Source organism: Anolis carolinensis, chromosome 1 (assembly GCF_035594765.1).
Source record: "Anolis carolinensis isolate JA03-04 chromosome 1, rAnoCar3.1.pri, whole genome shotgun sequence".
NCBI classification, from domain to species: Eukaryota; Metazoa; Chordata; class Lepidosauria; order Squamata; family Dactyloidae; genus Anolis; species Anolis carolinensis.
Genome location: NC_085841.1, coordinates 88,828,943 through 88,851,218, shown reverse-complemented (window position 1 = coordinate 88,851,218; position 22,276 = coordinate 88,828,943). Strand labels below are relative to the sequence as shown.

Genomic DNA, 22,276 nt, shown 5'->3' with positions numbered 1-22,276 from the left:
GCTCTTTCTGAAGACTCACCAAATTAAACTCCATGATTCCATGGCACTGAGCCTTGACAGATAAAGTGGTGTCAAACTTCATTAATTCTACAATGTAGATGCACCCTATACCATATCCTTCTGCTTGACACAATTGCCACACCAAACTGTTAATGTCAGTAGTGGGGAAGAGGATGGGGTATGAAAATTGTGTTTTTCTTTTGATGCAACCATTGCACAATCCTGGATGTTGATTCTGACTTCACTGGGATTGTCATGAAAGATGAAGTGGGGGTGAAAATCCTCTCCGCACACTCCTTCACCTTGGGGTAATAGATTTCTCTCAAGTTACTGCTAGCTTTTGGTGTATCAGAACATATAAGCTAGACACCCTTTGTCTGTGTGCATATCCTAGCCTGATCCAGAATCCTACATAACAGACACAAACGTAATATTTTCTCACATTCCAGGATGTCCTGTTCTTAAGTGCCCTGGGGTTTTAACCTCTCTTTTTTTTGTTTAATAATGCAACAGCGATCTTCTTGTGAATGTGAGCATAACACATGTGGAGAAAGTTGTGATCGGTGCTGCCCTGGATTTAATCAGAAGCCTTGGCAAGCTGGAACCTTCCTTGTCAAATATGAGTGTGAAGGTAACAGAACAAAAAATGAAAAAGGGTAATAAACCTTAGATGCTTTTTTTGTTTTGGAAGAAAATGTAGTTGAAACAAAGAGATTATCAACATATTCATTATGACATACTCAGTTCAGGCTGGATGAGTGGCTGTCTGCAAATTCTTTGTAAGCTCTGTGAAGGCGCTAACCGAAAAATGCATGCATCTGAGCTAGTGATTGCATTGATTCCAGTAAACATATTAAAATTTGTGTGAGGCTTTTAAATACACTTTTTCTTTAGATGGATAGGATACTTTAAAATTCTGTGCATTCTTGCACTGAAAACAACAAAAATTACTTATCATTAACCCTGGGTGTGCTGTTACTCCGTTTTTTGGACTTTTAATTTTTTCTGTGCATTTATACAGCAGATACTACATTTAATAAATATTAATAAATAACTGTGAACCATTACATTTTTATTATGCAGTATTTCAAAGCAATTATCATAATAGTTCAACAGTTTTTAACAACAGAGTAGTCTGAACATAATTTCTATAAATAATGACCTTTCATTAACCAATATTTTCACAAGTGACCTTTGTATTTTTTTAAAAAATAGTGTATGTTTGTACTGATCTGAAAATAGCAGGATAAGACATTGGCTAGGAAACAAAGGGGCACTGTCACTCTGCTAACAAAATAATTTTAAAAGAAAATATCTGCAGATTGCTTTAACACCTTCCAATTCATTAATTGAAAAAGCTGGGGTAGCACCCTCAGTGAATTGATCCAATTCCCTCTGCCCCCATACATGCAGAACTCATATCAAAATGCTAAAACAATGTTGTTAACATTTTGGTAAAAATGTTATTTCGACACATCTACAAACTGGATGTGATGTTTGCTGACATACTTTCTTTCCTTTCCTTTTTTTCAGCCTGCAATTGTCATGGGAAAGCGGAAGAGTGTTTCTATAATCAGACTGTAGCAGACAAAAAGCAGAGTTTGAATATCCATGGGGAATATGTCGGAGGTGGAGTGTGCATTAACTGCACACAGAACACTGCTGGCATCAACTGTGAAACCTGCATTGATGGGTATTTCAGGCAAAAAGGGGTAAAGTGTGCACCAGTCTATCTTCAGTACGAAAAGATAATTTCAGTAACAGGTGGCAGGTGATTAAGTGGAAAAGGCAGACTTTTGATTGCCATTTTCTTAAGGTTAAATTTTAATTCTTCCTTGCTTTTCTCAGTAGGAAATCTCCAAAGGGAACATTCACAAGGACATGAAAATAAATTGTGTTGATATGAAATAATTCATTGAATGGGCCTGGGCCTCCAACTAATATCTCACTCTCAATTGACAGAGGATGTAATTTGCTAAACAGGACTTTTCTATCAGTAGTGATACATTGTTTCCCAGAGCAGAGAAATATTATTGTTATCAACAATGAGAAGAGAGCCTAGGGATTAGATTTTGGAATATGATATGCATTTACATAAAGTATAGATCAGTTGTGTTTGTGTTTTCCAATTTTGTTGGGATGTGTTATGAAGAGATTTGGTTTGCAACCTTACGGCCTCTTCTTTGCTTTCACAGGTGTTACCAGGTGATCGCAACCCATGCCGTCCATGTAATTGTTATTCCATTGGCTCTTTAGATGGCACTTGTGTCAAAGATGAAAAACATGCTTCAGGAGGTGAGATTCTCGATTCAGTCACAGTGTGAAACCTATATGTGCCACATTCTTAAAATGACTGGTAAGGTCTTAATATGCCAGTCCTTTCAGAAATACCATCTCTCAGGCGACCTCTTCAAATCTGTTGCTTGTGTTCTTGTAGAGCTCTTCCTTAGAGACCTAAATAGTTCCTTATAATTGTCGCTTATGTTCTCCTTTAGCTGTTTATGTTCTGACATTTGCAGGGGTGTGTGTACTGGGAATCACTTTCCTCCAAGCTTTTAATTTTTCTTACTTTCTCTGTTGCTTTTTTGGAAATATTTTCTCTAAGCATCTGTTGAAAATGTACATAGACCATCTATCACTATTTCCTCTAGTGCATGATCTGCATTCTATCCTAGGGAAAGAATTGTACATCTGAATCAAACATTTGCATCCTTGTAAGGGACTTCTTATCTCTTGCCAGAAGCAAGGAGATTTCTCCTCTGGAGACAGTGGTTAGAAATAGAAATAATTCATATCCCAGTATTCTCCTCTCAACTTGTACTTTCCCTGGAAAAGCAGAACAAGGCCTTTTGTAAAGTGTCAAATTTATCTTTCTGTTTATTAACTTAGCAAAGTTACAAGTATAAAAGTTACAATTGGTTAAGACGTAAGAAATTTATATTATATCAAGGAAACAGCTGAGTACAGGTTGATCAATCCTTACAGGACAAATATTTTGCAGGACATATTAAATATGGATAACAGTTGCTGTTTTAATTCTTCAATCACACAGTCATTTCCAACTCTTTGTGACCTCATGGACCAGTCCACGCCAGAGCTCCCTGTCAGCCGTGGCCACCCCCAGCTCCTTCAAGGTCAAGCCAGTTACTTCAAGGATACCATCCATCCATCTTGCCCTTGGTCGGCCTCTCTTCTTTTTTCCTTCCATTTTCCCCAGCATCATGATCTTTTCCAAGCTTTCCTGTCTTCTCATGATGTGGCCAAAATACTTCATCTTTGCCTCTAATATCCTTCCATCCAGTGAGCAGCCAGGCATTATTTCCTGGACGTTGGATCTTCTTGCGATCCAAGGCACTCTCAGTATTTTCCTCCAGCACCAAAGTTCAAAAGCATCTATCTTCCTTTGCTCAGCCTTTCTTAAGATCCAGCTCTCGCATCCATAGGTTACTATGGGGAATACCATTGCTTTAACTACAGTAGAGTCTCACTTATCCAAGCTAAACGGGCCGGCAGAAGCTTGGATAAGTAAATATCTTGGATAATAAGGAGGGATTAAGGAAAAGCCTATTAAACATCAAATTAGGTTATGATTTTACAAATTAAGCACCAAAACATCATGTTATACAACAAATTTGACAGAAAAAGTAGTTCAATACACAGTAATGTTATGTTATAATTACTGTATTTATGAATTTAGCACCAAAATATTACGATATATTGAAAACATTGACTACAAAAATGGCTTGGATAATCCAGAAACTTGGATAAGCGAGGCTTGGATAAGTGAGACTCTACTGTATGTGGATCTTCGTTGCCAGTGTGATGTCTCTGCTCTTCACTATTTTATTGAGGTTGGCCATTGCTCTCCTCCCAAGAAGTAAACGTCTTCTGATTTCCTGGCTGCAGTCTGCGTCTGCAGTGATCTTTGCGCCTAGAAATATAAAGTCTATCACTGCCTCCATGTTTTCTCCCTCTATTTGCCAGTTATCAATCAGTCTGGTTGCCATAATTTTGGTTTTCTTGATGTTTAACTGCAGCCCAGCTTTTGCACTTTCTTCTTTCACCTTGGTGAGAAGGCTCCTCAGCTCCTTCTCACTTTCAGCCATCAGAGTTGTATCATCTGCATATCTAAGGTTGTTAATGTTTCTTCCAGCAATTTTAACTCCAGCCTTGGATTCGTCAAGCTCTGAAACTCCCTGGCTTCCTCCAGTTGCTGTTGATTTTGAACATATATATAGAAAATTAAAAAGAATCTTAGTACCCTTCCAGTCATCCCAAAATCCCAAGAGGAACCAGCATTTAAATGACAGTTCTTCTCAAGATTTAGGCCATACAGTGGGTCCAAACCCCAGAGTTTGGATGGGCGGTGGCTAGATGCCCTCCTGGGTCAATCAGAGATGAACCCGTGAGGCTATCTACCCAGCCCTCAGCCTCTCATTTCCCCCTTAAACTTATTGAAGAGGCCTGACTCCATCTGTAGCTTCTCAGAGTAAGTGCCTGTCATGTCAAAATGATGCATCAGGAATTTTGGAAAGGCGAGGGGGTATCCCTCTCCAAAGGTCCTGACACATTGTTTTGATGCAACAGGAGCGTACACCGAGAGGCCTGGAGACAGAGGCATGCCTCTCTGGTAAGTTCAGGGAGGAATCGGGGTGCTGGCAAAGGAGAGTGGTGGTGCCATCCTGCTTCTTCAGGCTCCTGGAGCTCAAAAAACTGAGATTGTAGTGGGGATTGCAGAAGACGGCCTGCGAATCAATCCACACAGGCCAACACTTGCAAAGATCCAGACCTTATTAAAAGGTCTGAACCTTTGGAGGCGGTTATTTTTTTCCACACAAGCACACAAAACAAAGCTTTTAATGTGCACCAGTGTTCTGTGGTTTGTGTAATCACCATCTGGGTATCAAATTAGTTCCACAGTTTCTTATGTAATTGTCTTCACAGCAAAACCATTTTCTTTATTAGTGGTTTGAAATTGCAGTAAAGAGTTATTGTAGATGGCGCCTATGTATTTGACTACTACTCAGGGTAAGAGATGTGTATTTAGTGTTGTATCTAGTTGAAAAGTGAATACATATGTGCCCCCTTGTCTCTGCAGGTCTCCCTAGAGAAGGTTGAAACCTTCTCTAGGGAGACCTGCAGAGACAAGGGGGCATATATGTATTCACTTTTCACATTTGATGTTTTGTCATGAGAATGTTTGAGATTTAAAATACATAAATATACTACTGTAGTGGTTTGAGTGCTGGATTTTGGCACTGAGACCAAAGTTCAAATCTTCGTTGAGCCATGGAAATATAATAGCTGACCTTGACAAATCACACTTCTGGCCTCAGAGGAGGCAAATGAAAAACCCCTCTGAACAAATTGTATCAAGAAGCCCCTGTTATAGGTTCACCTTAGAGTTGCTATAACTCAGAAACAACTTGGAGGCACACAACAACAACAACAACAACAACAACAACAACAACAACAACAACCGCGAGAACAGCAACAGCGAGAACAGCAACAACTATAACTTGCTAAATCTGTTGGGGGATTAGTGGTAAGAAATTGCCAAAAAGAAGGAAGGGAGGTGAAGTGCTATATATCTAGTGAGCCCAATAATGAACTACTCTATACAAACAATTCCTGTAAAGTCAGACAAAATACTTGTTGTCTATGCTGGGTATATCAGAAGAGAGAGAAAAAAAGAAACACAATTTTCTTCAGTCTGTGTAAGCTGGAAAAGGCTGGTACTTATTTGAAGAAAAGCTGAAAAATGCATTTATTTTTCCAATGGCTTTTCTCTATATATTTGCAAATCAGTATGAATGAACATTAGGTATTTTGAAATTGATTTTGTTGGTGCTGGCTCTTTTCTGTCTAGAAAAATGTTTATTTTGAATAAAATGAAAACCTTCTTGTCAACCAAAGCAAGAATAATAATACTCTAATCCCAGAGTATAATGGGAAAAGATGATAATGAGTGATTCTCTCCAAATGTAAAGCCTGCACATCTTGTCCTTTTGGCACATGATTATTAGATGCAGCTATAATGTCAACATTATATTCTGTGGTCATATTACAGAAGTTCTTGCTGTGCTAGCATAATTGCCTGCTGTTGCAGAATTGTTAACAAAATATACGTAGTACTATAATTGCTACAGCCTCTTAATAAGAAGTTCAGGTTTGCAAAATGACCAGGAGTTGGTTTCATAGATAATTCTGGCCTTTCAAATAGCATGTCAACAGAGAAACACACACACACAAACACACTCAGGGAGTGAGAGCACTTCCTGAATATCTTTCTGGAAGGAATATCAAGTTAGAATAGAATTTGCTAATTTTCTACCTAAAGAAAACAACGTGTAATTTTGGCTATTTTTTATTGCTCTGAGAAAATCTTATAAACTGTAGTTTTCAAAGACTATTCATGATTTTGGACATACACATTTGGTTTATTGATTTTAAAAAAGCAGATTTTCTACACAGGAAACAGTCTTTGTAGAAAATTCTCAGATCTTTTGCTTGCTGGATTGAAAAACAGTTTTTTTTTCCAATTGCATTTGGGAGGCTCCTGAAAAACAGATCTGGAGGTCCACCAAAATCCGGATACCAAAAACAGAATGGAGTTTCACCGAATTTCACACCCCTAGTGTCCACTTCTTGTCTTTGGCATGGTCTTAAGGACCAGCCATGAACTATGAAAATTCCCTTTCAGTTTCTAAAGTTCACAGCCAGATTGTTAATACTTTCTATCCAATTGAAGTATTGCACTAGAATATGGAGGGCTAACATCAGCAGCAATAAAATAAAACTTTAATTGGTCTGTTATCCCCAGTCAAATTGACAAGCCTTGTAGTCCATTTGTTCAAGGTAACCCATCCTCCAATTGCCAATAAGATTTTATTGGCCTTTCAGTAAACCACCAGTCAGAAGCACATCGTTAACTAGTCACCACCACCACCAACAACAAAACTATATTATGATCCATTACCAGCAGAAACTAGTCACCATTATTTTGACTACCTGCCCTCAGGAGATCAGCATAATTAAGGACTATTGTACCAATTAAGCACATATTTTAGTTCTTTTCTTTCTCAGCTAGTTCCCAGTATTTACCTTCTTTTATCTTATCTGACTGAATATCCAGAAGTGACTTCATTGTATGCTTTTAATTCTATGAAAACAATGATCTTACATGTTTCCTTTTTTATCCCTTCCTGTATAACAACATCAAGATCTTAAATTTTCCAAACTATCCACAAAATTCAGCATCCAGCTTATTGCACACTAAGTTGCTTTAAAGACAATCCTCCACAGCTCTTTCAAAAATGTATGTGTTACACATAAATATATCATTTTACTGATTTGTCAGTATTCAGAGGGAATCATCTTTATTTTTATGCTAAGAAAAAGAGGGTTTTTAATGTGCTGCTTGTCTCAAGAATTATGAAACCTACCCATCCAAAACCAGTCACAAATAAGATATTTCTGGAAGTGGTGGACATCATGGGATTAATAACTTTCAAAATGAATTAATAAATTTTGGTTAGTTAAAATAGATCAGTAGCTTGCAGTTCCCAACCTAATCTTAATATACCCAAGAGACAAACAGGGAATCCAGCCTAAGCAATTTTTTTCTTCATAAAGACTCTAGTCCACTGGTTCTCAACTATAGCTCTTTAGGTGTTTACACCTCTACTCCCAGAAGCACCAGCCAGCTTGACCAATGATCAGGAGTTTTGGGAATTAAAGACCAAAAGACCTGATGGATCGAATATACAGAACGACTGCTCTAAACTAGTGGTTCTCAGACTTTTTACCCTATGACCCTCTTTACATCCACATATGGATGCTGCTTTCACTCCCCACTGGACTTAGTATATTTATAAAAATATTTCCAACATAAACTTAACAGCATTTCAGTGAAAGACCCCAGAGGCCATCCAGTCCAACCCCCTTCTGCTATGGAGGAAAAACACAATCAAAGCACATCAGCAGATAGCAGATAGATTTTGTAATCATCATCGTCATCATCATCATCGTAATCATCATCATCATCATCATCAAAACCGGAGAGGCCATCCAGTCCAACCACCTACTGCCATGGAGGAAAAGCACAATCAAAGGACCCTCTAAGTGGTGGGAGGGAAATGGTGTTTTGGAAGCAAAGAAAGTGGGGCGGGGAGGATCTGGGCAGTGAGAAAAAGCATATGGGCAGCGAGGGTGGTGGGGAAAAGAGTTTGTGCAGCAAGGGAGGTGGGGGAGAAAGGGTCTGTACCCCAGGAGGATGCTGTTGCTGCTGTTGCTGCTTCCAGCAGTTTAATTTCAGTTTTAATTTAATTAAAACTTTAATTTCCCTGCATTTCTCAGGAGGAGGAAAGAAGAGGAGGTGGGAAGCACCATGGTGCCATGGAACCCTTCACTATCACCCATTGAGCTCCAAGGGCTCCACAGAAAACAATTTGAGAACCCCTAGTTTAATGTGTGTAATGTCATAACTCCATTTTAGCACTGAGATTTCATGCTGCTTTCCTCCCTCCAAGGAAGGACATGTGCCTGCTGTGCAAATTTGGAGAAACTGAGCAGAAAATGCATTAAAAGGGGGAAGACAACTTTTGCTATGTCAGATGTTGGAAGAAGCTATACTGGAGAGGATATATACATCTCTTTGGCAGACTACTCAATCCTTGATGGTGCATGCAAACACACACATACACAAGATCAATCTTTTCCCCCATAGTTATTGGACTTGCAGACTGATTTTTCTTGCCCTCTCCCCAGGGAACTGTCCTGCCACAAATGGGGGCTGTGCCCCACAGTTTAAAAACTACTATTCTATGCTTTTCCATGTTCTGCTTCATTCTGAAGTGAATTAAGAATAGGACTGATCTCTGCTGCTTGGTTTGTGGAGAAGTGGAAAATGAGGATAAGGAAAAAGAAAGCCTAGTGTGGGAGCAGAAGAAAACAGACATAAAGCCTTCTTCTAGCCTGTACCAGTAAAAAAGTGTGTGGGACAAATAGTAAGAAGAGGGAAGTTTAATGAGTATAACAGTTCAGAGGGAATAGAGGGAAATGAGAGAAAGAAAACCAAGAAAAATGTATAGAGTGGAAGAAAGAAGGGAGTCAGCAAAGGGAAAGGAAAGAAAACAGTATAAAGTGGAGACTTAGGTGCTTTTCTAAAGACATGAAGTTAGATACATCACCTTGTACAAAAACTGGTATATGCTTCCTCTGGGCCTGTATCCACTTTTCAAAGACTTAATCAGCTCTCCTGGGATAACTTTAGTTTTATGTTTCCTGCATCATTAGTGTTTCTCACATTCGTCCTGAGTGCTCAGGTTTCTAGTCCTGCTTCAGTTATTGTCTCTATCCAATTGTATTACAAGGGATGGCCTAAATCTTGCTGTTTTTCCCTACTATAGCAGATCCGGTGAATCAATGGAAACTTCTGTATGTTTCATTGGTTTAATAGGTCCATACTGATTGGGACTAAAACTTGGTTTTAGGTCTGTAATTTTTCTGTTGATAATACCAATATCATTTGCATGCATTTTAAAAATTATTTTCATTAATATCAATTTTGTTACAAATTCATAAAATGTGGGAAATAGGGTAGGAAAGGGAAAAGGGTTTGGTAGGGTAAGGAACTACTGAGGAAAAAAAGAGAGAAAACCCTATTTCTAGTAATATGAGTGGGGAAACAAAGGGGAAGAATGAGAAAGAAAATGAGAGTTTGGTTTGTCCTCCAATATTCTTCATCATGGTTACTAAGTCTTTATTTGTTTCTAAATCTTCTTTATGTTACTCCTCCCATCCATTTTTCTAAGCCGGTTGATTGCCTGTATCTCTTCCCGCACTTTAAATTATCGTTTTAATCTTTTCTTGTTTCAAATATTCTTTCAGTGGTGTCCAATCTGTTGTTTTGCTTGGGACACCTTGATGATTCGTCAATTGCTGGGATTTCTTTGGCCTTCCATTTTCTTGCATAAGTTATTCCTGCTCTAACAAAGTAATTAAATATAACAACAACAACAACAACAACAACAACTTTATTTTTCCCCCCGCCTCCATCTACCCGAAGGGACTTGGGGTGGCTTACATGGGGCCAAGCCCGGGTAGTTACAATCATCAGAAAATAAAAAGACGTCACAATAAAATACAATTATACACATTAAATATAATAAAATAGCAATAATGTCAACATTTAAGTAGACATAAATTAAAAATTAAAAACCTGAGCAAAGTTTATAAAAGCAAACTGGGCCAAGTGCGCGGAGTGAACATTCCTAAAAGGAAATATTCTGGTTTCAGATGGATACTTATTTTCATTTTTTTCTGGATTATTTTTTTAATCTTCTTCCAATAATTGTTTGCAATTCTGCAGGACCACTACATGTGGTAGAAGATTCTCACATGTGTTTCACATTTCCAGCATTTATCTTTTAGATTTTTATAACATTTTGACAATTTTTGTGGGGTAATGTACCACTTGTACATCATTTTGTATCAATTTTCTTTCAAATCGTACACATAGGTATACTTTAGTTTGTTATTCCAGATTCTTTCCCACTTTTCCATTTTTATAGTGTGCCCAATATTGGTTTGCCCATTTGATCATACAATCATTCACTTGTTTGGTCTCTGTTGACCATTTCAACAACATTTTGTATATTTTAGTGATTACTTTCTTCTCCAATATAGATTCTTTATCTGCGAATCCTTTTTCTTTGTCTTTGTTAAAATGATCTTTCAGCTGTCTATACTGAAACCATGATATATTTTATATGATTTGTTAATTTCTTGTGTTTTTGTGTATATATTCCCCTTTCTTTTTAAAGTATTTCCTTGTTTGTTGGCCATTTCTCCCATCCTAATTTTCTCCTTTGTATTGCTTCTAAAGGTGAAATCCATAATGGAGTTTTTTAGTAAAATCTGTTTTTATATTTTCCCCATATTTTATTAATGCAAACTTTATGAAGTGGTTGCCAAAATTCTTTTCTATCTTCTTTTTGTCATACTACATGTACAAATGCCATCCACTTCTTAAATCTAATCCTTCTAATGTCAAGTTCTTAGTTTTGCTTAAATTAGACCCATTCTTAATCCAAATCAATCCACAAATTTAATAATACAGGGTGTTTGAAAAAGAACTCCCTAGTTTTAATGTAATTATACTTAATACTAGGGAGTTCTTTTTCAAACACCCTGTATAGTCTTAACTCTGGGAATCCAAAGCCGCCTATTTTTGTTGTTGTTGTTGTTGTTGTTGTTGTTGTTGTTGTTGTTGTTAGATTTACTATTTTTATTCTGGGGTTTTTCCCTAGCCAAATAAATTTTGCTAGGTCTTTATTCTAGTTCTTGAAAATCTGGTCACTTCTTAATATGGGAATAGTTTGAAACAGATATAGCATTTTTGGCAAATTTTCATTTTGATTACTGAAATTCTTCCTATTAAGGAGAGATTTAAATACTTCCAGTTTTCCAGCTCTTTTTTTATTTCTTTCCATTTTTCTTGATAATTATTTTTCAGTAATTGAGCATTCTTAGCTGTTATAGAAATGTCTAAATATTTGATCCTTTTTACAATTTGAATTCCCATAATTCCTTTTAATTTTTCATGTCTCTTTTTGTTCAAATTTTTTGTCAATATCATTGTTTTCTTTCTGTCAACTTTAAGTCCTGATAGTTTTTCAGATTTTTCTATTTTATTCAACCATTTTTGAATATTTGCCAATAGATCTTCTACAATACAGATTAAATTGTCGGCAAATGCTCGTATTTTGTATGATTCTTTCCTTATCTTGGTTTCAATTACATTTTTATCCTTTCTTATGTTATTCAATAGTATTTCCATCAACATTATAAATAATGGCAGTGTTAGATGGCATCCTTGTCTCGTTCCTTTGTTTATCTTGAAACTGTTGGCCTCTTGTTCATTTATTACAATTTTAGCCTCTTGATAGTCATAAATTGAAACTTTCGTGTTGGTGAAGTAATGGCCCATGCCCATTTCTCTTATTAATGGTTTTAAAAAGTCCCAGTTCACATTGTCAAAGGCCTTTTCTGAATCAAGGGCTATCAGAGCACATTCTTTTTTATTGCTCTTCTTATTCAATATGTCTGTAAATGTTCTAACATTTACTTTTATATATCTTTGGGGAAGAAAGCCTGTTTAATCTTCTTTTATCCAATCAGTCAAAAATAATGTTAATTTCTCCGCCAATTTATTAGTAAACAATTTATAATCAATGTTCAATAGAGAGATTGGTCTATAATTTTTAACATCTGTGGGTTCAGGGTTCTCTTTGTGTATCATTATGATATTAGCTCTCTTCCATGTTTCTGGAATTGTTTTATCATTTAGGGCTGAATTCATTAATTTCTTCAGGATTGGGGTTAAATCTTCAAATGTCTTGTAATAAGTCACTGTAAGACCATCTGGGTCTGGTGCTTTGATTGAGTCTAGTTTCTTGATAGCTTTCTGTATTTCTTCCTCAGATATTTCTCTGTTAAGAATTTCTCTGTGGTATTCCAAGATTTTCTTTAAATTTTGTTTACCTAAGTATTGTGCTATATTTTCTTTCTTTATCTGATCTCTGGAATATAATTTCCTATAAAACTTGTTAAAATATTCAGTAATTGCTTCATCTGTTGTGTATTCTTTGTCATCTATGCAAAATTTAATAATATGGTGAGCTTGACTCTTTTTTCTTATCTTTCCTGCCAACCATTTTCCTGGTTTATTGCCACTCTGAAAGTGGTGTTGCTTAATAAATTTAATTTTCTTTGCAATTTGTTCTGTTTCTAGAAAATTTCTTTGTTTCTGTAATAATTCTAAATCTTGTTTACTTTTAGAGTCTTTTGAATTTCTCTTTAGTTTCTCTTCTATTTTCCCAATTTCTTCCATTATCTTTTTAATTTCAGCATTTCTTTTTATATTCCTTAGTGAGTTTTGTTGTATAAAATGGCCCCTGAGTACAGCTTTACTGGTATCCCAAATTGTTTGGATTGAAGTTTCCAGAATTTCATTAAACCAGAAGAATTCCCTTAAAATTCCCTGTTTTTCTTTATATCTTTTTATTCCTTCAGCAAGTTGTCATTAAGTTGCCACTTTCAGTGTCTCTGAGCATGATTAATTATTACTTCTGGAGGACAGTGATCCAAGTTTGTTGTTGGTAGAATTTTTATTTTTCCAATCTTTGTAGTTAATGAGTTTGAGGTCCAAATCCTGTCTATTCTAGACCAGCCTTGATACCTGTTTGAAAAAAGCTTGTGCACACAGCCATGTTTGCACGGCCTTTCTGAAACCCAGAAGGGTTGGGTCTTGTCGGATATTTGTGAGGATGGTGTTCCACAGCCAGGGAGCCACCACCGAGGCTGGAGGGACCGCGAGAGCAGGGCCTCTCCAGATGATCTTAGGGATCTAGCTGGCTCATATGAGGAGATGCGTTTGAATAAGTAAATTGGGCCAGAACCATTTAGGGCTTTATAGGTCAAGACCAGCACTTTGAATTGGGCTCGGTAGCATATCGGCAGCCAGTGGAGCTGGCTTAGCAGGGGGGTGGTACGCTCCCTGTATGCCGCCCCAGTTTTAATCTGGCTGCCGCCCATTGTACTAGTTGGAGCTTCCAGGCCATCTTCAAAGGCAACCCCACGTAGAGAGCATTGCAGTAGTCCAAATGCAATGTAACCAGAGCATAGACCACCGTGGCCAAGTCAGACTTCCCAAGGTATGGGTGTAGCTAGCACACAAGTCTTAGTTGTGCAAATGCTCCCCTGGTCACCGCTGAGACCTGGGGCTCCAGGTTCAGTGATGAGTCCAGGAGAACATCCAGACTGCGAACCTGTGTCTTCAGGGGAAGTCCAGCCCCATCCAACACAGGCTGTAACCCTATACCCTGTTCGGCCCTACGACTGACCAGGAGGACCTCTGTCTTGTCTGGATTCAATTTCAATTCATTCACCCTCATCCAGTCCGACACAGCGGCCAGACACCAGTTCAGGATCTGAACAGCCTCCTTAGTAGCAGGTGGGAAGGAGTCATCGACTAAGGCAACCAAGCCTGTCTCGGTACCATGCCCTGGCCTGAAGCTAGACTGCGCTGGATCTAGAAAATCAGTGTCTACCAAGAATGCTTAGAGTTGTGCGGCCACCACACATTCCACAACCTTGCCCAAAAAGGGGAGATTGGAAATAGGCCGATAGCTGTCCAACTGAGTGGGATCTGGTGATGGCTTCTTCAACTGCAGTTTGATCACAGCCAATTTAAGGCTCACTGGAACAATGCCTTCCTGAAGGGAGGCATTCCCCACCACCTTCACCCACTCGTCCAATCCCCCTCTGGCTTCTCTCACCAGCCAGGATGGGCAGGGGTCTAGGATGCATGTGGTAGCCCTCACCTCTCCAAGCACCTTGTCCACATCCTCAGGCTGAACCAATTGAAAAGAATTCATCAAAATAGGACAAGCAGGTGCTCATGCTACATCCTCGGAGACTGCCGTTAATATGGTGTCAAAGCTAGAGCGGATCAAAGCGACTTTGTCCGCAAAGAACCGAGAAAATGCTTCACAGCAGGCTGCCGAGTTGTCAGGGATCCCATCTTGGGAGATGGGATATAACAAACCTCTGACAACTTAGAAGAGCTCTGCTGGATGGTTCTTTGCGGACGCCATATTAGCTACATAGAAATAATTCTTTGCAGCATCTGTTGCCGCGTCATATGTCCTGAGGTAGGAACATAGCCATGTTCGGTTTGATTCGTTCAGCTTTGACCACAACACACTCTCTAGTTCCCTCTTCTTTTGCTTCATTGCTGCCAGCTCCTCAGTAAACCAAGGAGATGGTTTAGCTCAGGTACTCGAGAGGGGACATTCCGGAGCAATCGTGTCTATTGCCCTAATCATAATATTCAAGAACAAGACTCTATGGCTACTTCGGGACTTAGATGCAAGTGTTCTATGTACAAGCCTACAGGTTTTATACTTGTATCAGGTTAAGGCATGGCTTTTTAAAAAGTCTTTGAGGCCTGAATAATTTTAAATTTCTTTTCAGCTGTTCAATTGTTTGATATGTTTCTAGAAAGTTTTCTTTAATTGCTTTTGATTATAAATATTTTAAATAAACATTCCACTGCCAAACACTTTAAATTCAACTCTTTGGACTGCAAGTTAATGAAATTCCCATCTTGCCAGATTTACTTCAGTATCAAAAGTGAAAAAAGGGGGGTGGACTTCTCACTCCCACTGATTTTACTGGTGGTTACCTTTCGATAATCCACTTCCCCCTGCAAGCTCTTCTGTTTAAATGTTTGCTTCATTATTATGAATGGGTACCTAGCTGAGCTGGATCCTTGCTTTGTTTTTTTGCAGACCTGCTCCCTGGATTCTGTCACTGTAAGCCTGGCTTTGGAGGAGAGAGGTGCAATCGATGCGCCTTGGGATACAAAGGCTTCCCTCACTGTTTGCCCTGCAATTGTTCCCTCAAAGGCAGCTTAAATGATGACCCTTGCCAAGGGCCCTGCAGGTGCAAGGTATGGATTACTATTTCTTTTTTTGTGAACTTCAACTTTTCCTCTGTACTCAGATGAAAATCTTTCTCTCCCTCCGTTCTCACTGTTGTAAGTACCTTGGTAGTGCTGAAGTGTCAAGTAATCCTGACCCACTCTCTTGAAGTAAGCCTGATGTGAATTTGTCTTTTAATCTTGAATAGTTATTAGGACTCCCCACCAGTTAAATTGATATTTGAACAGTGTATTGACATAAAACAGACAATACCTAAGATTCTAAAAACATTCTTTCCAATTATTCCATTAGATCCCTTAAGTGCTTGCAGAACAACTTTTTACAGAACAAGAAGTAAAATTATTACAGTTACCTAAGAAGAGGGATAGAGAAACAATTTATTATCACATACAACATATATTTATTTTGTTCAGATTTGTCTATTTTAGTTGCAGTGAGCCAAAATGGAAGGGCAAATATTTTTGTTTTCCCACAAAGTGTCTCTTCCTGCCCACAGTTTTCAGTCTTTTGCAGAACTCCTCTTTGAGATAGGTTGCATAACATTTTGTAGAGAGGCAGGTGTCATGCGAATTGGGATCATATCCTTGTTGTATAAGCAGCTGGAACAATAATAACAGTATCCAAGTTCTCCTATTTAGGAAAGCTCAAGTTTTGAGAGCAGCAGGCAAGGCCTTTTGGTGAGGTTTTCTGTTTAAAACAAACTTCAGTTGAGACTGAATAAACTAGTAACTCTGTAAGCTACATCAACAGTGTGAAATGGATCACAGTGCATTTATTTTTATGCATTTCCATGTGTATATGTGGCACTGTACAAAGACCAGATTTGCCTCTAAGAGGGAGCCCCCAGATGGCCTAGTGGACTAAGTGACTTGAAGGTTGGGTTGCTGACCTGAAAACTGCCAGGTTCGAATCCCACCCGGGGAGAGTGCGGATGAGCTCCCTCTATCAGCTCCAGCTCCATGTGGGGACATGAGAGAAGCCTCTCACAAGGATGGTAAAAACATCAAAACATCCGGGTGTCTCCTGGGCAGCTTCCTTGCAAACGGCCAATTCTCTCACTCCAGAAGCGACTCAAGTTGCTCCTGACACGAAAAAACAGCCTCTAAGAGCTTGCAGTCACAATACAGACCCAGGGAAATTTTCTTTTCATGTGCTACTCTACAGTGTCGAAAAGCCCAGAACTGCATGTCTGTGGTCAAATGCATAGATCATTCCTACTAGACTGTGCCTTGACTACAATGTATGTGATAATTGGATGGAAAGAATGATTGGCCTTATTAACATGGTTCTGAAATTCCAGATCTTGCCATTGCAGGATGAGAAAAAATCCCATTCCATACCACAACAATACTAGTACATATATAAAGGAGCACTGATATACGGAACGATCTGTGAACAATCTGAAGACATATGTATTGATATTTTTCGGAATATTAATATGAGCTGGCACAGAACCGGCCCGAGGTCATTTGAAAACATACGCGAAAAAAAAAATCCCGCCCCCCCCCCCGCGGTGCAGGAGGCGTGGCCACACAACGCGGGAGGCGGGGCCAGACCTGGCCCCGCCCCCCGCATCGCACGACCACGCCCCTGTGTTGCGTGGCCACGCCCCTCGCGCTGCGGGTGGCGCAGGAGGCGGGGCCAGGGCACGCGATGCAGGAGGCGGGGCCACGTCTGGCCCCGCCTCCTGCACCGCGCACCCTGGCCCAGCCGGCCTGGGCCAGCAAGGCTGCGGCGGGAGTCTCTCCAGGCCACAGCAAAGGCTTAGCTGCGGCCTGGAAGGCCTCTGCCACAGCCTGGCTGCCCCAGGGTGGTTGGGCCAGGGTGCGCAGCGCGGGAGGCGGGGCCAAACTTGGCCCCACCTCCCACGCTGCACTCCCTGGCCCCGCCTCCCGCGCTGCGCTCCCTGGCCCCGCCTCTCGCGCTGTGCGGGGGGGGGCCAGGGAGTGCAGCGCGGGAGGTGGGGCCAGGGCGCCGACCATGCCCCCACTTTGGGCGCCATGTTGTGGGGGCGCTATCGAGCCCCACGGGAGGCGGGGCCAGATGTGGCCCCGCCTCCTGTGGGGCTTGATAGCGCCCCCGCAACATGGCGCCCAACGCGGGGGCGTGGTCGGCGTCCCGTGTTGGGCCGGGCCTGAGCTGGCATTATTACAATAAAAACATCTTGTTACTCTATTCCTGAACAGTTTGCATGAAAATTAAGTTTTATGGGAATAAATTGCACTTACTTCCAATCAGTGTGCTTAATACACATATCATTTTAATTTTGCATTGATTCTGAATTCCACTGTTGTTCCTGGAGAGTCAGGTTATTTATCATCATCATCATCATCATCATCATCATCATTTAATTACTTATTAATCGCCCTCCATCCACGATGCTCTAGGCGATTTACAAGATTTATAAATTGCAGATTTAAAGGAGATCTTTTTGTGATGATTCTGAGGCACGCAAGAGACTGAACCATTCTTTGTGGGGCTTTTATTCAGTATTAATTAGGAGGTACTGACACAAGGAGGATTTCTTCATGAGATCAGGAGCCTTAAAAAGTTACTCCACTAGGCCTTATTGCAAGCTATGAGTCAATTGCCACAGTGACAGATGGTCAGCCTTGAAATCTGCTTAGGATATTAACCTTTTCTCAACTTGGCACATGCATAATACTGAAATGCTCTTTCTTTCTGAGAAACGAAATTGCTTCCTATCAGATTACTTTTTTATTCCCAAACTAGCAGATCTGCAATTACTTACTTACTTACTTACTTTTACTTAGGCGATCCCTTGTAGGCCGAGTATGATGGTCCTCCAGTTATAGGGTCTTGGGGGTGTGTCCGCAGGTGACTATATATAATATAATATAATAGGCAATATAATATTGGATCTGCAATATAATCCCCTGTCTACTTAGATATAAGATACACTACGTTCAGTGAAACAGTTTTGATAAAGGTATATGGAATTGTTCTGCTATGGATTCAGATGTTAAATTCTAAACTATTTTCTATTTTGTATAGTAAACTAGGGATTACATAGCCTAACTATTCAGCTCTGAAACTATATTTGATCAGCAGTCCTGAAGATCAAATTGCATCTTGCTGTTATTTTTGTGGAGAGGCAATTAAAAGAAGTAAGGGAATTTTTTAATTGTATAAAAAGATAGGTAGAGGGACGAAAAGAATCTTTTGGGTAGACTTGAGACTGATTGTTTGTGGCTTGAACTTTGATCTATTTCAATCTAATTCTCCATGAAAGCTCATGCTAAAATATCTCAACTACTCTGAAAGGTGCCAAAAGGCTCCTTTCTTCCCCCTCCCTTCCCTTTTACATGAAATACAGTAGAGTCTCACTTATCCAACACTCACTTATCCAAAGTTCTGGATTATCCAATGCATTTTTGTAGTCAATGTTTTCAATGCATTGTGATATTTTGGTGCTAAATTCATAAATACAGTAATTACTACATAGCATTAATGTGTAATGAACTACTTTTTCTGTCAAATTTGTTGTATAACATGATGTTTTGGTGGTTAATTTGTAAAATCATAACATATTTTTGATGTTTAATAGGCTTTTTCTTAATCTCTCCTTATTATCCAACTTATTCGCTTATCCAACATTCTGCCAGTCCCTTTATGTTGAATAAGTGAGACTCTACTGTACTACTAATATGACTTTTTAAAAATAAATAACTGATATGCTATTGTTGTTGTATGCCTTCAAATCAATTCTAACTTAAGTGACCCTAAATCAGGCATGGGCAAACTTTTTTTGCCTTGGGGTCACATTGTATGCCGGGCCAGGAGGGCTGGGATGGGAGGGAGGGTGGTCAGGCACACACTCGGTGGGATGAACCCAGGAGGGGGAAGGCCCAGGAGAGGGAGGGGCCAGGAAGGGGCAGGGCAGAGCCCAGGTCATTTTCAGGAAAATGCAAGATGCGGCATCTGCCCTGATCCTTCTCCTCAATACTCCTCTCTTGATCTTTGGGCTGCCCTCTCAGCATTATGCCAGGAGGAGGGCGAGACAGATGACGTCCGAGAGCACTGGGAGGGGGCTTCTTTGAGCTGTCCTCCCAGTATAAGGACAGGGCTGTTTGCACCGCCCTTATGCCAGGAGGAGGGTGGGATACACAGTGGCTGAGAGCCCTCTGGAGGGCTCTCAGCTGCTGTGTGCCTTCCTCCCCCATCCTTTCTGCATAAGGATGTAGTGGGTCACTGTGTCCCTATGCCAAGAAGACAGGGAAAATTAGGAGGGTCTGAGGTAAGCATCCAGGGGACCACATCCAACCCCCGGGCCTTTGTTTGCCCATGCCTGCCCTTAAGTGAACCTATCATGGGATTTTCTTGGTAGAATTTGTTCATAAGGAGGTTGCCTTTGCCTTCCCTGTCCCCTGTTCTGTTTGACTGACTTAAGCGGAGGGGGATACTATGTGTTGATATCAGACATTAATTGAAAACTAAAAGGTTATTTTAGGCTAGCTATATAATATCTTTGGGGCATTTCAGTGCTTTATTCATTTTTCTACCCACACAAGATTGGAGTTCACACAGGATCAGAGGTTAGGTCTACTTGTATCTTTATACTCTACCCAGATGACTTAGCCATCCACTGACAGATCCTTATGTGTAATATATAAGCAATACCATGCTTCAGTAGTCAGCAGAGTCTTTTTGACTCAAAGAGCTTTGAACAGGTCTGTGAGAAATTTAAGCAATTACAGGAGGCTTGGTCTGAAAGGCTCCAATGGGCGAATTGACTTTTTATATCCTCCAGTCTCTGATGGGTAGAGCTAGAGTCCTTAGTATCTTTACTCAGTGCACCCATTTTATCTTTTATTTCTCCATTATCCTCTTACAGTACTATATAGCTCCATACAGGCTTTTTATAACCTTTCTTCTAGTCTCCAACTTTTCAGCCTCTTAACATTTCCAGATGCCACCAGCAAATTTTATAGTTGCACTCCAACAGTGTACTGAAGCCACATTTTTTTACACCCTCTTTATTTTACTACTGACCCCTGGTTTTAATTCCAAAAGAGCAGTGGATCTGCAGAGGTTTGTGCAAGGCTTCAAACATTTTATAATATCCATCAAATGAATTCCACAAAATCAATCTCAATGTCTGTAACACACATACACAAGAAAATTAGAAAGTGCAGACATAAAGTAAATCTAGATTAAACTGTTTATGAGCAATATAGAATAAAATAGACAAATGTAAAAATATGTTTCAACTTAACAGATATGAATATATCCGTGTTCAGTAATGATATCGGTCTAAAATTTCTTACATTTGTGATATTTGTATTGCTTTTTGGTATTACTATAATGTCCGCTTGCCTCCAAGAGTTCGGGATTATTTTATCTTTTAGTGCTGTATTCATTATTTGATTTAAGTAAGGCATGATCTCATCTGCCAAAGTTTTATAAAAATTCAGTGTGAACCCATCTGGACCTGGCGCAGAACTGGGTCTCATCTGTTTTAGGGCCTTTTTAATTTCCTCATTAGATATAGCTTTATTTAACTGCTCCCTTTGATTTTCTGTTATCTTTTGTAAACCTTGATTACTCAAGTATTGTGAAATTTCATCCGGGTCGGTGGGATTTTTTTGATAGAGTTGTTTAAAGAACTCCTGGAATTCTAGCATTATATCCTCATCTGTTGTTAATGTCTTCCCTTCTTTTCTAATCACTGTTATCTGTTGTTTCTGCAATTTTTGCCCAATTTTCCGTGCTAACCAAGCACCTGGCTTGTTAGCATTTTCAAAGTGATGTTGCCTAATAAATTTTAGTTGCTTCGCTATTTGTTCCATTTCCAGATTCCTTTTGTTATTTTTCAGTCCCATCAATTGCTTTGCTAGTGCTGTTTCTTGGGGTTTCTCTTTTAATTTTTTTTCTAATTGGGTTATTTCTCTATTTATTGCATCTATTTTTAAATTTTTTAATTTGTTTCTTATCGCCTTTTGCTGGATGAAATGGCCCCTTAAAGCTGCCTTGAATGTGTCCCATACAATGTGATCTTTTGTTTCTGGTTTCCAATTGTCACGACCCAGGCTACAGAGCACCAATAACCATACGCAGAGGCCAGATTCTATCTAATATCTTTAATAAGGAATTATATAAAGTTAGTAAAAGCAAATGTAAAAGTTAGTCCAGAAGTAGACCTTTCAGGGAAGGTCAAAATTAGTCCAAAGAAGCAATGTCCAATATGAAATATTAAGGTCCAAAGTTGTAATCCAGTAACCGAAACACTCACTTTGCCAGGCAAAGTGAGGGGAGATGACAAGGTCCTTTAGTCCATAAACTTGAGTAAGGCTAGGAAATAACTTGATACTTGAAACAAGGCTTAAAACGTGGAACAAGGTAACTAGGAACAAGAACAAGGTCCGTGGAATAACTTGGTAAAATCCGTGGAACAAGGCAAGGATTGGTCCTGGGAAACAAGGCAAAGTCCGTGGATAAACAAAGGCTGGGAAGCAAGGCGAAGGCTGGAAAGCAGGGCTAGGCTTGAGCAGGAGCGAGGCTTGAATCGGAGCGCGCTGTCCAGACACAACTCGCTCCGTAGGCTGACGAATTGACTCCGCGAAGTTACTACGCGGGCAAAACACCTATATAGAGTCTAACTTTCCCACCGATGCAGTTCTCTGGGAATCAGAAACGAAAGCCAAACTCTGAGACCAGATGTTAACCTCCTTAAAGATTCTCACGAGAAACAGTCTTAATTGGCTACATTCTTAGCTGCAATTCTTGCACTCCTGCGCGAAGTTGAA

General features: G+C 39.6%; 1 protein-coding gene across 1 annotated transcript in view; it reads left to right on the top strand.

Moving 5' to 3' along the window:
* Positions 1 to 22,276, top strand: part of lama2 (laminin subunit alpha 2) — a 630,991-nt gene that overhangs the window by 229,716 nt on the left and 378,999 nt on the right. Inside the window, 4 exon segments of the mRNA XM_062978830.1 lie at positions 514 to 631; positions 1,534 to 1,712; positions 2,196 to 2,295; positions 15,357 to 15,517. Coding sequence (XP_062834900.1) covers positions 514 to 631; positions 1,534 to 1,712; positions 2,196 to 2,295; positions 15,357 to 15,517 — 558 coding nt within the window.